The 13,250-nt window shown below is 41.0% G+C and overlaps 2 protein-coding genes across 2 annotated transcripts; one reads left to right on the forward strand and one right to left on the reverse strand.

Annotated features, from left to right (window-relative positions):
- Positions 1-892: 892 nt before the first annotated feature.
- Positions 893-8,844, forward strand: tm9sf1 (transmembrane 9 superfamily member 1). The gene is made up of 9 exons (XM_072450584.1): positions 893-1,192; positions 1,680-1,894; positions 2,437-2,568; positions 3,155-3,277; positions 3,735-4,093; positions 4,732-4,886; positions 5,397-5,582; positions 6,564-6,837; positions 7,758-8,844. The coding sequence occupies exons 2-9, from the start codon at positions 1,685-1,687 to the stop codon at positions 8,149-8,151; spliced, it is 1,833 nt and encodes a 610-aa protein (XP_072306685.1). The 5' UTR covers positions 893-1,192; positions 1,680-1,684; the 3' UTR covers positions 8,152-8,844.
- A 125-nt stretch (positions 8,845-8,969) lies between these two features.
- On the reverse strand, positions 8,970-11,832 carry nanog (nanog homeobox). The gene is made up of 4 exons (XM_072451337.1): positions 11,438-11,832; positions 10,493-10,851; positions 10,271-10,411; positions 8,970-9,571 (listed from the first exon to the last, which is right to left on the reverse strand). Exons 1-4 carry the CDS (start codon positions 11,826-11,828, stop codon positions 9,266-9,268), a joined length of 1,197 nt encoding a protein of 398 aa, XP_072307438.1. The 5' UTR covers positions 11,829-11,832; the 3' UTR covers positions 8,970-9,265.
- Positions 11,833-13,250: the final 1,418 nt, after the last annotated feature.

Consider the following 13,250-nt stretch of genomic DNA (forward strand, 5'->3'; position numbering starts at 1 on the left):
TACCTTGAGCTTTAGCTGTGTGCTGTTTGCAGTAGCAGTCCACACGTTTGCTTCCCTGTGCAAGACTTTCGCGGTAAAAGCGAGCGCCAGGCATTAGCAGTGGATGTGCCGAGCAGACTAAAGACGACTCTGATTGGCTGAAAGGATTTGGGGTGCTGACAGTGATTGGCTGGACGTGGGCTTCTCTGGCTGTGATTGGTTGTTACGTGCTACTGTTTCGCGATGTGGTTTAGGAAAACGTAGTAGCAATTATAAATGGTTTCCAAACTAAATAAACTAATTAATGTGCGTTTATGACCCTATATAATAAAAACGAGGATGAAGTTTCAATTAAAAAAATAAAATTAAAATAAAGAGGTGCTTTTAGAGATCGCAAAAATTCTCGTAAGAAAATATCCCTTGTTTTACAAGATTAATTAGTGAGCAAGCGTTTTGAACATTTTACAGTGACACAATCGTAATAGTTTTGAGACGTGTATATGTACAGTTACATAATGGAGAGCGTGAACTTTCTATTTTGTCAAGGATGAGCTACCAGATATGCTTTAAAAAGTGGAATTACATGACTTTCAACACAAATTACTGCGCTTTGCAAGATTATTTGCATTTTACTGTACAGCATTTAAAACCGCGATAACAATCGATGATGTACGAACGATTACAATGGTCTAACCCGGAAACATAACAGAGACATTTGATTGGCTGTGTCCCGTAGAAGGAAATCCGGTCATTTTCACAGCAAAAAGGGGTAGCTTTTCGGGTAGCTTTTCACTCCTTCCAGATGTTGAAATGTATCTGCAATAATTCAAAACGAGGCATTTGGAGAGGATGAAACCCAAACGCGCACGATAAACGTATTCGGTTTGCGATCTCTCCATTTTCCTTGGAAATTTCAATCGCGAGTATTTATCTGTTTTTAAGGTGACGTGGAGCGCCTTGCAAACAGAAAACGCTTTGGATGTCGGGGTCTGCTCGGTTTATCTCGGACGTAATTGACGCGTCAGTTTCTTTGTGCTCCGCCGTGAACATGTTTAGCATTAAAACGGTGCACTGAGAGCACCACGGTCGGTCCCGGGAGTCAGGAGCAGTGTGCGGCGGGGGGCCTGGAGTCTGGAGGAGCGGACAGGACTGGCTGGTTGGATCGGGTCTGCTGCAACAACATCAAGGCACAAGTCACCAGACAGGCAGACTGGTATGACAGCATTATGTTGTACAGTAATGGGCTTGAAATGAACAAAAGATAATATCAGTTTATTGTGTGTAATATAGCATCAGCCTGAAAATATTATATTGAATCCTCCTTAAGTTAGGACTGGACTGACGAGGACTGGACTGACGAGGACTGGACTGACTAGGACTGGACTGACGATGACGGGACTGACGATGACGGGACTGACGATGACTGGACTGACGATGACTGACTAGGACTCGACTGACCTAGGACTGGACTGAAATAGATGTGGACATTATAAAATGGAAAAAAAAACTGACTTTAACCTTTTGAACTTAGACACCTGCCTGACTGACTTTATTCATTGTATTTATTTTGCTTTGATCCCATCACTCTCTGGTCTTGTTTTGTGTGTTCTCTCTATATATATTTAAAAAAAGGAATGAATGAGGGTATTGTATGCTTTGCTTGTGTCACTTGAGTTACACTTTGTTTGCTTCTACCACAGGGGTAATGCGGTGTGGAACAGGACCCAGACTGGGCTGGTTCCTCTGGAGGACCATGGAGCTGCACTGCGTTTTGATCCTGTGCTTTTTCCCAGGCTGGGCAGCGGGTTACAAACACGGAGACAATGTGACTCTCTATGTCAACAAAGTGGGGCCTTATCATAACCCCCAGGAGACGTATCATTACTACACTCTGCCCGTGTGTAGGCCAGAAAAGGTCAGTGTTCTTTTGGCTTCGATGCAGATTAATACAAAGGTGCAGTACGGTGAAGGTGAAAGAGGGCAAGCGCATGTTCAGTTCACAGATTTCCTGGTTTGTCCTGGTTTGAGCCCAGTTTAGTCTTGATGCAGACTTGGTTTAGTCTCTATATTAAAGTTTAGTCCTAAGTCCTTTGTCTTCATTTGAATTAATTGTAAATCGTAATTCATTCTTTAGTATTGTGTTTTTTTTCTGGGTATTGACTTGGCTTACACAAAGTTTACTCATGACTTGCTCAGAGTTGATCAATGTTAAATTAGGAATTCATTTTAGTCTCTGGTTGTTTTTTTATGTATAAAAAGATGAGGAGGACCACACCTCCGGTAAATGTGAGCACATAAAGCATACAGTGTAAAGCAAATATCTTCATTGTTTTTATGTTATTACATCCACTCAGTACACCCCTTGTATTAATATGTGGGTGTGGGTGTTCTGTTCTGTATGTTGCAATGCATTTCTTTATACGCTTTGTATTTATTTGGTTGATGTGACTTTGCAAGGTGCATCACAAGTCGCTGAGTCTGGGAGAGGTGCTGGACGGAGACCGGATGGCCGAGTCGCTGTATCATATCCAGTTCAGAGAAAACGTGGAGAAAAAAATGCTTTGCCAGCTCTCTCTTTCAGAACAGCAGGTACATCATAATCTACTGCACCCTTCTCTGATTACAATAATGACATGGATTTTAAATGACAAACAATACAGAATTATACATTTATGCTGTGTGAATCAAATGTTTTTAGTCAATCAATAATCAATCATATCTGATTCCACATGATTTTTTGGTTTGATCACTTTTGAGGGTGCGATTAAACTGATGTAGACGAGGTTTAGTCCTGGTCTGCTCCGGATTCAGTTCTGGTTCTAGTCCCAGTTTAGTCCAAGTCCATGATTTTAGACATTAGACCATTAACCACCTGGTCATGGCATTAACTGTAACAATTTGGTTGGTTGGCCACTTTTGTTGGTGTCCACAAGAGCTGAAGATTTGGAGTTAGTTTGACCCAGTCGATAATCACAATTTGGTCAAAACCACTTAAATTCTTGAGCATGCACAAATCAACTTGCTGCACAAAAGACTGTATTCTTTCAGTAACAGGCACGTAAGCGAAAGAGTTAATTGGTCATAATACATGGCCTAATTTGCCATATTTGTATCAGAAATACTATTTAATATTATAATTTGTTGATAATTATGCATTTAAATGATTTGTTTTAAGGTGGACCAGCTTCGTGAGGCCATTGAAGAGTTGTACTACTTTGAATTTGTTCTTGATGACATTCCAATCTGGGGATTTGTGGGATACCTGGAGGAAAGTGGCTTCTTGCCTCATAGCCACAAAGTAAGTTCAAGTTTATGTAGTGCAGGACATGTACGGCAAGTGTTGTATTTGCTCTCTGCGCTAGATGTGCTACTGCGTTTATTTCTGTTCCTGTTGTGATAAAATTTGTGGTTACGCTTCCTTTTAGTCATACTATGTGACTGCACAATGTAACGCCAAACTGTTTTGTAATATCCATGAAATAAGTAAATATCTTAACAAACTGACATTTACAGTTTTCTGCAGTAACATAAAATTATAGTCAAATAATTTATCAAAGTCAAAATTATATTAGTCAAATTATAGTCAAGTCAAATTTTCACTTGACAGAATTTGTGACTTTACTCACTGTGTCTAAACAAACAGTTAGTAATTAATATTAAAACATTTTTTTGTTGATATAAAAATTATTACACAACTTTTCATACTGTTCTGTCCTGATTAAAAATCATATTTACATTTATTCATGTTTTTACAGGTTGTTCTGTGGACTCATCTCAATTTCAACATTGAGTACAACGGTGACACTATCATCTTTGCCAACGTGTCTGTCAAAGACGTCAAACCTGTCCCGCTGGAGGAGGGCGCTGGTACCGGAGTTGGCGGAGTGGGGCTGGGCGGAGGAGGCCTGACGGTTACACACACGTATAGCGTGCACTGGTTCGAGTCCCCTTTGCCTCATTCGCGCCGCGGGGAACGTTTCAGGGACTATTCTTTCTTCCCCAAAACTCTTGAGATCCACTGGCTGTCCATCATCAACTCCCTGGTGCTGGTCGTGCTGCTGCTCGGATTTGTGATCATTATTCTTATGAGGGTACTCAAGAATGATTTTGCCCGGTGAGTCGACAAAAACATGGCATTTTCTGCTTGGATTTGACAAAAGTATAAGAAATTAGATACTAATTGATACTAAAACCAGTATTGAAATTTCATACTCATTTGAGCAAGTATCAAAAACAAAATGTGATGTTTCCTGAACAGTTTTGAGCTTTAAGGCCACAATGTTTTAAGAGCTTTTTTTAAGTTATCCTTGTGGTATGGTATTGAGAATAGTGTATATTCCTTAGTATAGTGACAACACTACATAAGAACATGGTATATAATAGAATAAATGGATCGTTGAATACATTTTATTATCTTCAAATGGTAATTTGAGAGTATCATCTCTATGGTGACCTCCGTCAGAAAAGTTACATAATGCACCTTTTAAAAGAAACCAGAAGAGGTTTGACTGTTATGGTTCAGAACAAAGAGTTGGAGCAAGGGACAAGTTCACATCTAGTCCAGTTCCACCAGTGGCACAAGTTCTTACAGCTCAAAAGTGATACTTTGTCCTGCCACTTTGTTCACACATCAAAGTAAACCTTGGCAACTCTCTTAAACCCGCAGCCACCTTTTCTTTTAAGCTATATATATACACATATATATTTATATCGGATGCATAGTAGTGTAATCCATCTCTTATCCACTTGCAGATATAATGTTGAGGAGGAGGGAGGCTGTGATGACTTGGATCAGGGGGACAATGGCTGGAAGATCATTCACACTGATGTGTTCCGGTTTCCTCCGTACAAAAGCCTCCTGTGTGCCATACTGGGAGTAGGAGCACAGTTCCTTACTTTAGCCACTGGTGAGTATTATTTACAATGCAAGGAAGGGACACATTCATTTCAGGCTTAATAGGGGAGATAATATGTCAGAATATGTAAAACTTTATCAATCATTGCTGCAAAATGCATCTGAATCAAATAGCCATGTTGTAATTATTATTGAAATCACCTAGAACTTGTATCTTAATTATTTCAATTTGCAGAATTTAAATCACTTTAATCCACACGTTTGTCCTTTTTCAGGTCTGTCCTTGGTTAGTAATGGCACAGTTCTGTTTTGGACCGTGTTTAGATCTGGTGATACTTGGAAGGCCACTTGAGAAGCACTGTTCTAAAATAGAAACATTTCCTGGTGTGGCAAATTATTTGATTGTTAGTGAAGTGTTTCAAAAAGTCTATTCTTATTTCCGACATATGTAGTCGGGAGACTCGGAGGATTGTAGTATATAAAACATTTATTCTAAAATAATAACATAATAAAATAAAATACTTCCATCTACCATCTTCTCAATTATGGTTCATGTCCATAGGAATCATTTTGATGGCCTTACTGGGGATGTTTAATGTCCATCGTCATGGCGCCATAAACTCTGCAGCCATTGCCTTATACGCCCTCACCAGTTGTGTGTCGGGATACGTCTCCTGCAGCTTCTACACTCAGATCAACGGCCAGCGCTGGGTCTGGAACATCATCCTCACGTCGTCCATCTTCTCTGGTGAGTTCACAGAAATATGACCAGGAGCGTCGCACAAAGTATGAGCAAATGCAACATCTGTATCGCAAGGAATCAAATGTACTGCAGTAATATTTTAGCATCTGGCAGAGATTCAGACTCTAAAATATATAATTGAAAGGTTGTTATTATTATGACGTGAATAACAAATGAATTCCATACTGTTTTATTTTTTTTAACTTGTACTTGAATCATGTTTTGGTTTTTGTGACAAAATGCTACAAAATGCTACAAAATGCTACAAAATGCTACAAAATGTTTATACAGCTGCAGCCTAGGCCTCAGCATACCCTTGCTGCATATTTAATTGTCCAAACTATGTAACTTTTATGCTGGAAGGTCTTGTCTCTATGGAGATGTTTTTGTTTTGTCAGAAATGTTCCACAGTATGAAATTATAGTTTTTTTATTGCTAAAGAAAACACCTTTAAAACAAGCACCACTCGGCATTTAGAAGTTGTTTAGGAAAAAGCGATATTTTCTCCATGGAGTCGTGCAGGTGACGGGGGTGCAGCAGGTGACGGGGGTGCAGCAGGTGACGGGGGTGCAGCAGGTGACGGGGGTGCAGCAGGTGACGGGGGTGCAGCAGGTGACGGGGGTGCAGCAGGTGACGGGGGTGCAGCAGGTGACGGGGGTGCAGCAGGTGACGGGGGTGCAGCAGGTGACGGGGGTGCAGCAGGTGACGGGGGTGCAGCAGGTGACACGGGTGCAGGTGACACGGGTGCAGGTGACACGGGTGCAGGTGACACGGGTGCAGGTGACACGGGTGCAGGTGACACGGGTGCAGGTGACACGGGTGCAGGTGACACGGTATAGAGACTTTCCGTTAAGATGCCTGCAGCGTCTTGACGTAACATACTAAATAGTCAACATGTCCTACCCAGAATATATGACGTGTTATTATTACTTTTGCAATATTCAACACTGAAGTCCACATTTATCAGGTGGTTTCCCCTCTCCACAGCCCCCCTGTTTCTGACCTGGAGCGTGGTCAACTCGGTTCACTGGTGGAGCGGTTCTACTCAGGCCCTGCCAGCCACCACGGTGCTGCTGCTGCTCGGGGCCTGGGCGCTGGTGGGCTTTCCGCTCACCGTGATCGGGGGAATTGTGGGGAAGAACCGGGCGGGCAACTTTCAGGCGCCTTGTCGAACTCGCAACATCCCCCGACAGATCCCCACGCAGCCCTGGTACAAACGTGCAGCGGTGCACATGGCCATCGGAGGCTTTCTGCCCTTCAGGTAAGATGTAGTGCGGAATAAATGGTAAACTGTGCCAAAAATTAGACTTGGTTCAAATAAATTGGGACGTTTGCAGTATTTGCAATGGCTAAAATTATGTGCATCTTGAAAAATATTTATATATTTTTAGAGTGTTATGGTACTTGAAATATTATTTAGCTTGAAATAAGAAAGAAAACATTATTCCATTTTACTTGAAAAGTCAAATCAAATCATTTCTTACTTTATGCTGTGTAGTTGTTACCAAATGTATAATTGACTAGTTTAACAGGATTCCACGTGAACTGTACACAAAAACCGATAACCATGAGGAACTTGGGGCTTGAACATTAATTTAAAGCTCATTTGACAGGTTCAGGTTGTCAGTCAAGTTGCAGTTTGTTTGCTGCAAAAATGCAGAGACAATTTGTGCACAACTTACACCTTTTTTATGACCGTTTAAACAGTAATGTAAGGTGTAATTGTTTGTCGATTCATAAATATTGTATTATTTTAAATGGACTCATATTTGCTGGCCATGTCAAACCAGGAAGTGACATTATAAACGTCACCTAAATTGCCAAATTGGAGAAAAACAGGCAAAATATTTGGTAAAATTTTAAATGTTTTATATATTCCCTTTTTGTTTTATTGAAAAGTGCAGTCTAATGTGGCATATGGACTTTAAGCACATTTTTGATGACATAGAGATATTTTGTTGGCTTTGTATAATATCAAACGTATGTGAGCCCTGTTTTGTAAAAGCCATTCAGGTTAAAGCGTTGCAAATTGTAATGTGTTGAATAAATACATAGAATTACAGTTGGACAGGTCGATGACAAATGCATTGTCATTTCACTACTTTTACATGTGACGAGTGTGCGTGTAGTGACTTTGCCCTTTTTCAAATGTACAAACCACAGCTGATTTCCTTCCTCCAGTGCCATCTCCGTGGAGCTGTACTACATCTTCGCCACAGTCTGGGGCAGAGAGCACTACACCTTGTATGGAATCCTGCTGTGCGTTTTCGCCATCCTCATCTCCGTCGGCGCCTGCATTTCCGTGGCTCTCACTTACTTCCTGTTATCTGGCGAGGACTACCGCTGGTGGTGGCGAAGCGTCCTCAACACCGGATCCACTGGCATTTTTATTTTTGTTTACTCCGTTTTTTACTACAGAAACCGGTCATCAATGAGCGGCCCGGTTCAGAGCACGGAGTTTTTTGGGTACTCGCTACTCACAGCAATGGTCTTCTCGTTAATGCTTGGTAGTGTCTCATTTTGGGCGTCGTTGGCCTTTATTAGATACATTTACCGCAGTCTGAAAATGGACTAAAATGTGCAATTATGTTGTGCTATATCCCTTGTGGACATAGTGCGTTTTTCTCTTTAATATATTGGAGATGTGGGCATTCTGTTCCAAAGGGAAAGCTTGAGCTATGAATTGCTGCAAATTGCATAAAAGGAAACTTATGAAGTTTAATTTATTGATAGGAGAGTAACGAGATAAAACAGTGAAATCTTGCATTAAAGTACATGTTACTATTCTTGAATTTGTGCCCAGCTTCACAAACTGGACCCTTAAAGACAAAATGGTGACAAAAACGTTCAAGTCTAATGTTTGGGCAATATATTGAACAAAAATACAATCTAGCTTCTAAAATGTCACTTTTTGGTTTAGATTATTTTGTGACCCGATTAATCATTAACCAAATATATTGACATATTGGCCTTATTAGATAAGACCAGTACAATCTTAGTATAGGTTGCATTCATTTCTGTAATAGACAATGTTTAGTTAAGATGTACTGCAGTTTTAATGCAGTATTACCTGATTTGCTGCTCACAAAAGAAATTAATCATTCAGCTATCCCTGTAGAGTTGAATGTGGCCCAACCATGTTTAAGGATGCCTTGTAGCTGGAGATGTTGTAAAATGGTTAAGGGAGCAATATTATCATTGTATTTGTGGTCAATAGACCAAATTTGCTTTGTTGTAAATAGACTTTTCAATAAAATGCTTTAATACATGTTTGCCTAACCAGGTTGTATTTTATTAGCCAAGTGCATTGTCCCTTGACAGATGCAACCCAATATGAAATCAAACATTTAAAGGTTGATCAACAGTGTTAACAAAAGTGTGAAGGACAATAGGTTTCAGTGGAACTGTATTTATATAAAAAGGTGTTGAAATGTGCATCAGACAACATTCCCAAAAAAAACAAATGATAAAATCGAACGGACTTCATCTAGTATCATCAAGAGCAAGGAACACACAACATTGATTAAATACTTATATAAAAATAAAACTACATGATAAAAGTATGAACATACATATGACAGCATATGTAGGGTACCCCTGGTCGGACAAAAAAAGACCCATTATTTACAAACTACATTCAGAAAATTGATGGGTAAATGATTATATAAAAGCATTCACAGCCAAAGCATTTATGGAGTGGTGCCTTGTACAATGACCGTGCTGTGCGCTGCCCGGTTGATCTGCTCGCCCTCTTTAAAGACTGCATCTGGATGGTTGAATGCGCTGTAGTCAAAATGATGCGTGTCTGAAGGCAGGGGCCAGCTTGGAGCCTGGGGTCTACTGTGGAGGGTGTTTTGGGCAGCGTTGGGCGACCAGGCGGGGTAACCATTAGATCCAGAAACTCCTCCCATCGCCGCCAGGTAAAAGGCCAGATTTGGGGGCGTGGTTTTCTTCATGGCTGCTTCAAGCCGCACTGGTCTGGGCTGCCCTTCATACTAGAAGAAGAGATTGGTCAAGTTTAATTTCATCTGTAACCAGGGCTTCAGTTGGTATAAGTTGAATTCCAAGTCTACTTTGACTACCTGCTTTTAATGTATTTAACTAAAGGACACATTATGCATAATTTGGCACCAGAGGGAATTACCATTGGAAAATAGCCTACTTTCCCCTGAAATGCAAATGTAAGCGAGCAATTTGACAGCACAAATGCTAAAGTAAACAAGTCTGATGATCATTAGATGTTAAAACAATCTGAGAAAGTGTTTGTGAGGCTTAGCTCTAAAGGAACTCAAACAGGATTAATAATCATATAATAGGTGGCTATGTTGCTCAGTTTAAAATCAAAACAGACAACTGGTAAATCAGTAAGTTGTCTAACCAACAGACCATTAGCCCACAACACAATTCAAAAAAAGGCAAATACAAAGGGAAAATGACCATACAGAAAATATAATCTATCCTGGTTTATCGTTTTGTGGAAGTTTGTCAAGTTTTGTCAATAATGGCACTGACCGAATTCTTTAGCTACTGAAATGAAGTTGTCACATCTCGCCTTTAAGGCCACAACCAGACTATGGTAAGGCCTCCATTATGGATGTGATTATCTCTGTCAGAGCCACTGATTCAGCTTATAGTAAACCAGAACACCCGGGCCCAGACAATAAAACAGATTATGCACAGAGGACGGCACTTACAGGCTGCATGTGCGAGGGCAGGTTGACATAGACTGGCCCTTGTCCTGCATTGTCCTTGGTCGTGTACCGCTCTGATGCCCAGGTGTTGTCCTTCTGGTGTCTTCTCAGCTTCATTCTTCGATTCTGAAACCACGTCTTGACCTGCACAAAACATTGCACCACGAACATTAGTGAACATAACTACACCGCATAATTTCAACCCTTTTTAAAAACAAGTCTTACCTGTTTGTAGGTCAATCCTGTAAATTCGGCCAAGTTTTTCATTTCCACCGGAGTGAGGTACCTTTGCACGTTGAAGCGCTGGGCCAGAGCGTTCATCTGACTCTCAGAGAAAGAGGCTCGGACCTTACCTTTGGTAGTGCTTTGATTCTTTGGGGCAATTAAAGGTGCAGAGGTGATCATATTATTAGCCCCCTCATCCTTGAGATTGTTGTGGGTTTGGGTCTCCTCTTTTACTGGAATGTCTTTATTAGAGCCAGGGCTTCTGCTGCAGGTCTCATCATCTAGGTCAGTCTTTGCCCATGTGGTGGGGTCAGCCTGAGGAAGACAGCCTTCACCACTGCTGCCAGAGCGCCAGGAATCTGCAAGACAAAAGGACGTTTAAACACAGGAGTGCAAATTTTATGCAACCAAATTAATATTAGTAAATTCATGATTGAATCCAAATCAACTTAATGGTAAATAAACAGAAAATAAATAAACGCTTGAAGAAGTATCCAAACTTTTTTGACTGAGGACCACATATATAAACCTAAATGAGGCAGGGGGTCACTTTATTCTGTTGGATTCTGTTTTGCAGGGTTGGAATACAAACGACTACATTTACACAAAATTTAGCACTTAATAGATCCATGTTTAACACAGATCTAGACTTTCACAGATCAGACTAGGCTCTTTAACCACGAATTTCCGTCCCCGTCCAACATCTCTAATGGCAGTTGGGTGCAATACTTGCATAATTCCGCGAGATGGCGCCAATTTTGCGAAAACTCGCCACCGTGACTTTGGCGGGACATTTATCGATCATAACAAACCGTCATGGATCTGGATTGGACGGCGCTGGCGATGTTGGAGGCGAACATAACGAGTCTTATCGATAAAAGCACTCGAAAATATGTAAGTCACGTTTTGAGTTTCCGTCTGCAGATAATAAAAGTGTGATTTTACCTGGAGACGTGTGTGGTTCCGAGTCGCTGGCGGAGTCGCTTCCAGTCCTTCTGCTCTCGTGTTCGTGGGGTTGTCCCGTCGTGAGAAGCCCGCTTTCCTCCGCATCGTCCTCCAGGTAGACCCCGGCGCTGTGGTACTGTCCGTGGCCGCTGTAGACGTGCGGCTCGGGACTCTCCGGCGGTGACTCGGGGCTCTGGGGCGCGGCGGCGGGAGGGTAGTAGCCCTGAGACGGGGTGTAATTATGATGACCGGCCTCCGCGTGCCCGGGGTCGGCCCACGAAGACAAATGGACGTGGTTTTGTTCCGACCCGTTCTGGTACATGAGGCTGTAGGCGTACGCGTGGTAAGAAGTGTTGTAGTTGTAGTTGATCTGCGCCTTCCAGTCCGCCATGCTGCAGGCCCCGTGCTGCTAAAAACCTCTAAAGTGACTTGAAAAATACGTGAACGGTTGATCTCTTCTAACGTAACATGTGGATAAAATGACCCTGACCAACGCAGATGAACCCCGAAAAGCCTTGTTTTAAATTTTGGACGCGGTTTTCCATAGGCTGTTTATAGGGCGTGTGTGGGTGTGGTTATTTACACCGACCAATCACCTGGGCCCCTCCAGCACCTGAAGCACACGCCCACCCGTCCTCCTGTGCGCGCGCCCCATTGGGCAGAGTTTGAAAAGAATGGCTAAAAGAATGGCATTTCTTCAATTCAATATATTTGTTTTAGAAGTGTGTTTCATTCATCTTTTCAGTTGCATTTTTGTGTGACTTAAACTTTTTTAGTTGAAAAATATTGAGTTTAAGTCATCTGGGCTGGTTTTTACAGTCCAGATGACTACAACTGAATCTTTTTCTACTATGGAATGGACATGTTTCAAACTTTTTTGTTTAAACTTTTCTAGAATGAATTAAATGTCTTGGTATTAAGATAAGGATGTAGCCTATGTATTATTCATCTAAAAAAATTAAATACTAGAAGTTCCATGCTTTAATAATCTGAAATGTGCCATGACAAATCACATATTTAAAAAGACATTTACACAAAAACAGAAGGATCCTTTTTCATTTATGCACCAGGAAGAGCTTCAGAAAATACAAGTCAAAAGAAATAATTCATATATTCTTGTAAAATCCAACTTCTCTATCTGTGGGCACCAGTTTGATCCAGTGGCTTTATTTTCTAATAAAACTATTCTAATCTAAAGATGGGACATTACATAATTATTATTCTAGTCTACTGTTAACACTGTAGACTAAAACATAATTTAACATGGAAAGTTTGGAGTGAATATACATACATATACTTTGCTTTGTCACACCACAAGACCATTTATGTAATAAAGAAACCATATTGTTTTGAATTTTGCAATAAAAGCTACATTGTCACAGTGACTAGAATGTGCTTTGAAGTTGTGACGCAACAAATACAATGATTCATATTAGTTAAACATATAAACCAGGAAGGATAAAACATTTAAATTATTAAAAAAAGTAATGCAAAAAGTAAAGAAGTCAAGTACCACATCTTATAACCCGAGGCTACAAGAGTTCTTTTTGAGGTAAGACATGTTGTTGCAAACTGTGATCATGCGTTGTACTGGTTCTATTCACAAACATGAATCACATTAAGCCTGTGAGATGTTGTTAGTGTCCCTCCTCCTTATGTGCATTGGAGTGGTAATGAGTCAGTAAAGTAGTGAAATACCAAGCCTAATGGGCGCATTTGCATCTCTACTGATCACAGAGTGGACAGGGCGGGTTTGTTCAAGCCGCCACAGACTCTGGGGCATTTCCATATCAACTAGAACATTACTGCCCAG

The sequence above is a fragment of the Eucyclogobius newberryi genome, unplaced genomic scaffold (genome assembly GCF_026437365.1).
Source record: "Eucyclogobius newberryi isolate DKJ021-1_F unplaced genomic scaffold, fEucNew1.0.hap1 SCAF_18, whole genome shotgun sequence".
Taxonomy (NCBI): domain Eukaryota; kingdom Metazoa; phylum Chordata; class Actinopteri; order Gobiiformes; family Gobiidae; genus Eucyclogobius; species Eucyclogobius newberryi.